Source organism: Anarrhichthys ocellatus, unplaced genomic scaffold, assembly GCF_004355925.1.
Source record: "Anarrhichthys ocellatus isolate YVR2014 unplaced genomic scaffold, GSC_Weel_1.0 scaffold11, whole genome shotgun sequence".
In the NCBI taxonomy this organism is placed as follows: Eukaryota; Metazoa; Chordata; class Actinopteri; order Perciformes; family Anarhichadidae; genus Anarrhichthys; species Anarrhichthys ocellatus.
This window is the reverse complement of record NW_022280041.1, coordinates 376873-385094: the sequence shown is the minus strand read 5'-3', so window position 1 is coordinate 385094 and position 8222 is coordinate 376873. Positions and strand designations below refer to the sequence as shown.

The 8222-nt window shown below is 40.7% G+C and overlaps 1 protein-coding gene across 2 annotated transcripts; it reads left to right on the top strand.

Moving 5' to 3' along the window:
• The first annotated feature begins 44 nt into the window (after positions 1-44).
• Positions 45-8204, top strand: LOC116385511 (serine/threonine-protein kinase BUR1-like). Of its 2 annotated transcripts, none has more exons than XM_031851031.1 (11): positions 45-1103; positions 2205-2378; positions 2740-2934; positions 3024-3199; positions 3340-3452; positions 3544-3683; positions 4025-4113; positions 4436-6535; positions 6871-6949; positions 7027-7180; positions 7902-8204. In XM_031851031.1, exons 2-11 carry the CDS (start codon positions 2211-2213, stop codon positions 8009-8011), a joined length of 3324 nt encoding a protein of 1107 aa, XP_031706891.1. In that variant the 5' UTR covers positions 45-1103; positions 2205-2210; the 3' UTR covers positions 8012-8204. The 2 variants fall into 2 exon arrangements, with proteins under 2 accessions (XP_031706891.1, XP_031706892.1); XM_031851032.1 differs by having other exon boundaries at positions 3024-3208.
• The last annotated feature ends 18 nt before the right edge of the window (positions 8205-8222 follow it).

The window sequence follows — 8222 nt, the reverse complement described above, 5'->3', positions numbered from 1 at the left end:
ATTATTTTACTGTTTATTATTATTTTACTGTTTATTATTTTACTGTTCTCATGAATGCACACCGACGCTATGATGTCATTGTAAATATCTATATTTTTCATTTAAGTCTTTGCAGATAACTTTTTCACAGATGCTTCTTTTAACCTTCATACAAACACACAATATCAATTGTAGCTTTGTCTTAATATTGCACATTTGAAGCTCTCATTCAAACACAATATTAGACAATTGATACTATTAGTTGTACGATGGTAGTTGTTTTAAAGTGAAGTGTGAGTACTTTTACTGCGTTCTCCCATTAGGGGATAAAAAGCACCTATAGTCTACAATATGTTGAGGAAATGGTTTATTTTACATTTCTTTTAAATAAATGTCTGTTCTAAATGTTTGTATACTTGCATAAATGTCCTTAATAATGAAAACAAGCTTTAATTTCACTGTGGATTTAATAAGTTAATTATATAAGATTAAACATTTTTACCAAAATCTGAACATCACATCATTCATGAAGGGATGTAGTGCAGGACTGTGTTTAGACTTCATCAGTATCCTAAAGTAGACAAACAAACAGCAGCAGTGATGCTGTCAGCAGGGGGCGCTAGAGAGCTTCTGTCTTTAACAAGCTCTGCAGAACCAACGATGATGACGTCACCTGGTCCTCATTATTCCTCGTTGGTTTTTGAGGATCTATTATAAAACATTCTGGTTTATTATCACGTGACGACATCCAACAGAGAGCTCTCTGATGTACTGATGTTTTCATGTACTTGTACTTCACTTATTTACATGTTCTGCTATATTTCTTAATTCAAAGAGACTCAAAATAACATCAACATGTTTTATTAGAAATAACGTCACAGATTTAGGTTTAGTATTCTTCTACGCGGTGACGTCACGTTCCGTCGCTCTGCGTGGGAGGCGTCACCAGGGCAACGTGATGCGTGACACACGCGCACACACACACACACACACACGGAGGGTCGAGTTGTCGGGTCTCCGGTGACTGTGAGACGACACACACACGTTCACAAACAAAACGTTTCTCCAGTGTTGATAACGGAAGTTCACGCGGCGATTTAACCGATAACAGAATTCACCTGCACGTGAGTGTGTGTGTGTGTGTGTGTAACGTTTACTGCTTATAGTTAATATATTAATAATGGTTAGTATTGTATGAAATACGCTCAGTGGTGGAGGAAGTATTCAGATCCTTTACTTCAGTAAAAGTCCTGCTTTTAAAATGTTCCTTCAGTAAAAGTATAATAATAAAAATGATGTTAAAGTATTAAAACTGAGACGGTTCGGTTTTTATTGTGGGCAGAAGAGAAACAGTCTATAGATCTATTAATTGTAAGCTGATTAAATATATATTACATGAAGCCATAACTCTGATTTAATACATGAAAATAAGGCGACTTAATGCACAACTATGTTCAGAAATTATATCTCTCACCTCATCAAATAATAATCAGGTTTGTATTTAATAGTGATGACTATTGATGGTTTAACATGAAACATGACTTGATGAATTATCCAAATAGATTCTAAAGTATTTATAATATAACTCATGTCTTTGTCGTGACACTTGTTTGATTATTTTGTGTTTCCTATTAAATTGAATGCCTTGTTGTTCATTCTTTATTGTGTGCATTCCTTTTGTAAAATTGTTAATCGGGACCAAAATATGTTATTGATAGGTATTATTACTACTAGTACTCTTACAGTTATAGTAGATTTACTTATAAAAGTACATTTTGTCGTTAACATTTTTATGCTTTATTTGAATGCAGGACTATTTATAATGTATTATTTTACCAAAGTAAAAAAATCTGAATATTTCCTCACTAGTGGAATTCTAATAGATGAATATATTATACATGATTGTATAATATAATGATCTCTTACACACTGTTTGCATATTTTCCTTTACTTTTAGTTCATTGTGCTTTTTTATAACTTTGTGTAATTGTCTTTATTTAGTTTTTTCTTTCATGTTTTCTAATTTCATACAACTCATCTTTGTTACTTTTCCTTCTTATTGTCTTCTAATTGTTTTTGCCTCTTTCTAAATTCAGTTCTTGAAGCTGTTTGTTTGGCTGATTGTCAGATCAAGTGTTCACAGTAGATTCTGAACTATTTACAGCAGTAATAGAAGAGTCGAATGTATTGTTGAGAGATGTCTCGATGTGTTTTGGTTCCCGTAGTGTTTGATGGAGCGTTACGAGTCTCTGGGTCTGGTCGGCGAGGGAAGCTACGGCACCGTGCTGAAGTGCCGTCACCGAGAATCCGGCCGCCTCGTCGCCATCAAGAAGTTCGTGGACTCAGACGACGATAAGACGGTGAAGAAGATCGCCCTGAGGGAGATCAAGCTGCTGAGGGTGACTGTCAATCCATCCATCAGCCGCTCCATCAATGAGTCTGCATGAGGCTAAAACCCGAGCGAAGCAAAACACAAAGGCAGCCAGTCGGTCATGACACTTAATTCTAGAAGATTCACAGTCAAAAACTAGCTTTCCATCGACATGTTTGTAAATGTAGCCTCCATTGGACCATGTTAATCATTTTACAAACATCACCGATAATTATTTATCAAAAATATTATTGTGTAAATATTCTGTGAACGTACCAATACGAGGTATTTGATCAAAAGTTCTGTGATATTTGATTTTCTCCATATATTCCAGCCCTATACTTTAATAAAAAGCTAATTTGTTCGTTCTCATCCTTTTAACCATCAAGCAACTGCGTCACGACAACCTGGTGAACCTTCTGGAAGTGTGGAAGCGCCGCCGCCGCTGGTACCTTGTGTTCGAGTTCGTGGAGCGAACCCTTCTGGATGATCTGGAGCAGAACCCGAGCGGACTGGACCTGAACACCAGCCGGCGGTACCTCTACCAGATCCTGAGGGCCGCGGCCTTCTGCCACCAGCAGAACGTGAGGACGAACTCCGTCAGAGAGTCTTCTCAATGCGGCTGCCAGATTACCACATTGTCCCGTAGTTTTATCATCTGTTTCCTTCCTAGATCATCCACCGTGACATCAAACCGGAGAACATACTCATCTCTCAGGGGGGCGTGGTTAAGATATGCGACTTTGGCTTTGCCCGGACCATGGCAGCGCCAGCTGAGGGGGTCGTCTATACGGACTATGTGGCCACTCGCTGGTACAGAGCACCTGAACTCCTGGTGGGAGACACCAAGTATGGCAAGTAGGTGTCAGTGTGTGCACCTGACGATGCGTTGGTGTATGTTGTCTGTTGATACAGATGTTAACAGGTGTGTGTGTGTGTGTGTGTGTGTGTGTGTGTGTGTGTGTGTGTGTGTGTGTGTGTGTGTGTAGACCGGTAGACGTGTGGGCTGTTGGTTGTCTATTATTAGAGATGTTAACGGGTCAGCCCCTGTTTCCCGGAGACTCCGACCTCGACCAAATTTACCACATCGTCCGGTGCTTCGGTAAGCACACAATTTAGATTTTTTTTTAAATACGCAAAATCTCCTCTTTTAACTGTCCCAACACAGTTGTACTCTTTTGGGGTTCTCCTAGGTAACCTGACAGCTCATCACCAGGAGTTGTTCTGCAGGAATCCTGTCTTTTCCGGAGTCACACTGCCTGAATATTCTGCCAGAGTCCGACTGGAGCAGCGCTTCCCTACAATCGCACCCGCCGCCCAGGACCTGGCTCTGGTACAGTTTAGACTTTGACTTAGATATCACAATTCAAACTAACTACACAATCAACAAAAGCACATTTCAGTCAACTGAAAATCGTGCCGATGTGTGGGTTTTAAATTGAAAGCTTTTAGGAATCTTTGCAACATCGAGCAGCTATTCGAGGTCTTGCAGCTTTCATACCGGTACCAAAATTCTTTGGTACTCACTTCATACTGCTGCTATCTGTATCAGTAGTTTTTTTCATTTGAACTGAATTGAGGTGCCAGCTATGAATCTATTTGGTATTTGTCACTTTCAGATCCTAAGTACAACATATATCAAAATCAGTAGTACTTTTGTGTTCTCTCTTCCAGAGTTGTCTCCAGATGGATCCAGAAAGACGAGCTCAGTGTTCAGAACTGCAAGAACATCCTCTGTTCACACAAGACTCTTTCCACATCAGGTATCTTTGTAGTTTAACACATTTGGTTTACTTTTACAAAGATACTACTAATGCATCCACCAGAGCTTATTGTATCTAAAATATTATTTAATTTGACTGTTATGCCTTTGTGCCGGCGACAGTGGTGACCGAATGTAAGTTTGTCCGGTCCATTCTTGTGAACACGTTTGGAGGGAATTTCTTGGAGTAGCTGGCACACCTTTAAATCTGTGTTAGACAGATCAGTAGTGATACCAGGAGTCAAACCACCGACATTTTGATTGTTGAGTCGCCTCCAAATTTGAGTAACTGACCTTGTTCATCTTTCCTTGTATCTATACAGATTTTTGGATGAGCTGAATGCCAAGATCCAAAAAGACCACAGAGAAAACTCTACCTTCCCCAAAATATCTAAAACTCCAAGACGAGAAAGGAACGAAGGGGATGACAAGAACCGACAAAGCAAAGAAAAGAAGCAACCTGAAGGTGTACATGAAAAAGTCAACAAGGAAACAAAAGGAAAGCAACCTTTGAAGCTTTCTAAAACTATTCGGAACACCTCGGAACCTTCGATGTCCACCAAACAAGCCAAAACATCAGGCGCAAAAATGATCAATATTGCAGCAAAGACGACTGTGGTCATGAGAGGTAAAGCAGGAAAAGCCACAATAAAAACCCTTAATTCTGATTCATTGGAGGTTGCCAAGACTGCAACAGATCTGAAAGACAGTGACACTGTGGCAGCTGAACCTAAACATGTGAAAGTTGCTTCTCCAGAGCCAAGGCAAGACCATGTGAAAACTATGGATACAAAAGACAGAGATTCTAGTAGCTTGCATTTTAGTTACTCAGACTACATTGTGTCAAGTGTGACTGAGAGAAATGTGATGGGGATCAGGACATCATCAAAATCTGAGCCAAGTCAAGACTTTGGGAAGAGCCAGAACAACTCAACCTCAAAAGTGCCCAAATTGTCGAAAAGCTCAATCACTGACCATGCAAATGGGAGTTTATCTCCAAAAGCTTCCATGACATCAACCACTGAACAGAAAATGACTAAATTTTCCACTTCAGAATACCTTGAAGGTGCCTCAGCTGTAACTTCTAAAATAGCAAACAGTGATCAAGTAGAGACAAGCTTGACATTTAAAGCGTCTCAACCGTCGAGCAATGACCACATTGAGGTGGCTACCCCAACTATCCCTTCAGTCACCAAGCCATGCAAGATAACTATAACTTCGGAGCATCATTCTAACATGGAGACAAAACAAAGAGGGCCACCTGAATGTCCAAAGGTCTTTCCCTCAAACCCCAGACCACCCAAGACTAACTCAAACTTTGGCCCAAAAATTACCCAAAACAACACATCCTTTTCCAACAGCCCTTCAAAGACTCTAACCTCAGATGTTTCAAGGCAGTCCTCCACAGTTGTTATAGAGGCCAGTCCTGTCCACAGCACTACAACACTACCTAAAGGAACCTCAAATACAATGTTGTCCAAAACTAGCTCATCTTCAAACATTAAACCCACAAATGACACCGCATGTGTACCCAACAAACCTTCGAGAGGCCTTCCAGACAGGGAACTTACAGAAGTGTCTATCGCAACCAAAACGCAGCAGGATAGTTGTAATACTTCAAACAAGGACCTTAAGGAAGATCACGGATGCTTGAAGATGAGCCCGGCGACCAAAACAGCTGCAAATCAAACTGAGATATCTGATGCTTCAGGTGGACATTACAAAGGGAGTCCTGAGTTCTTGGAGCCGTCCAGTGTCCATCAGAATTTCACCTCAGAATTCAGAACAACCTCAACCTCCATGCTGAATGAAATCCCTAAAACCAACGCGTCAGGAGGGACCGCTATTCTGAAAACATTGAAAGTCTCAGACAAAGAGAACAGGGAGGACTTAGCGCTTCCTGGTTCCATCAGTGCGACAACCAAGTCTTTAATAAATCAAACCTCAAAGGTTTCTAGAAGCTCAAATATTGAGCAAAAGAGAAACGGTAATAAAGCTCAACCTGACGTAAAACCCGTGAAACCCCCTCACTTCAAATCTTTGATCGGAGACCCTAAAAAGCCAACAAAGTCCAACGCAACAATGACCCTAAAGAAAACTACATTTCCTACAGAGGCAAGAAAGAAAAGCGACAACCCAGGAAGTGACGACACAACAAATATATCCACAATCGCGGATTCGACTTCATTCACCTCTACAGCAACTCCAGACCCCAAAGCTTCGACAAGAAGCTCAGTCTTTCACAACAGGGACACGGCAGACGATGATGAGTTTGACTTCAGTGTACATCCTTCCTCTCCACCACCTCCACCTCTTCCTCCATCCTCCACACCCCTTGTTCCTTCCTTCTGTGTCGTCAGCCCGGCTGCCAGCGATCACCTTTCCCTGGGGGCAGGTTTCCACTCGGGGACCCACAGCTTTAGGTACTTCTCACACACAAGTACAAATATTCAAACGCACCAAAGAGTAATTCCGGCTTAAGCCCAATATTTGCTTGGTGGTATTGTTAAAGTCATTTTACCTTGACTCAGAGGCTGAAGTAGAAGTTACTAGAAGCAGTTGAATTCTGAAAGTTGGCATACAACAACCTGTGCAGCTGTTCTGATCTCATTCATTTAGTAATGTTCAAAATGTTAGGATCAAACCACGCACGAAAATATATTTCCTTTGGGTTCCATTCAAGCTTGAGAGCCTTAACTACAACTGTTTATTGGTAATCAAATGTATGATCAAATGTGTTTCTTTGTGTTTGTCACAGGTGTGTTGACCATCCGAGGCATCACGGTGGTGTTTATGGTCGACTGTCAAGCCACGTTACGGGATCTCTATCTGCACAGGTAACAGTGCGTGTTTCACTTACTTTACAACAGAATCACTTTGAATTTGAATGTGTCACCACCGTCTCTCCTTTCAGGTGTCAGAGAAGAATCTGACCAGCGAGCGCTCCTTCCTGTCCGATCGATGTAACCTCGGCAACAGTGGAGGCATTTCAGCGACCAAAAAGAAGTCAGGCATCCATTTCCCAGATCTGAGGAGCTCAGTGCTGCCGGAGGTCAAAGGAAGAGAAGGTACACAAACACACATTACCACAGAGCTCAACTGTGACCGCCCACTTTTTGAACCCTGTGGTTCCGGAAGCGAATTTCCCATAATTCCATCCATTGATGTTTTCCAAAAGTCCTTAAATCCTCATGAAGAGTTCTAAGAATGGAACCAAGCCAACCAACTACCATGTTGATCTTTAGCATAAAACATTGAATTCAGAGCAAGAAGGATGATTGGGAAAAGGCAAAGGCACAAGACTCTGTACATAATTATTTTAAGATTGAACGAATTACTCATCCCAATAACAACTCTTCAACAACTACATGGCTTATTTTTCACCTCAGTAGTGTTTAGAAACAGATTTCAGTGAACTATTTTCGTAGTATAATAGAAAGTTTCCAGACGAGCCGCCATGTTGGTCTGGTCTAAGTAGCCGATCAATCAATCAAAAGCCTTTCCTCATGTTCATTTGAACTGAACACACTTTCAACAAACAAGAATGGTGAAATGCCTCAAAGTTTAGGTTTCTTTAAGATCTTGTGTGAAGAAGTGCTGACTGAGTCAAACAAATGTTTGCCAAGCCAATTAAAAAACAAGCATTTCAGGACTTTGGCTCCAAAACAATGACGAACAGAAAGTCCATTCAGATGCATTGGAGATATTATGAACCATATTTACCATCAGGAAAAAATGTCCATACTTTATCTCACAATTTTTACATCAAACAATATTTTGTTTTCTCAGGCAAACACAACAAAGGCACTTCCAAGGATCAGAGGAAAGACAAACAACCAGTTCCTCCATCAGAACCAGAGCAGCACGGACACAACAGTACTGACACACAAACACCTTAACAAAGGCCCCATTCAGACGTGCACCCCTTTATTTTAATGCAATGAAACCTTAACATTTCTATGAGTAGCTACCCTGGTCCATTTTAGGTAAAGCTCACAACTTTCTGCAATCTTACAGGTCCTGTTCATTTGTCAAACATTAAGAAAATAATGGTGTAAAGACAAGAATAAAATACATTTTATTATTTACAGTTTTCATGTTTGTTTTATT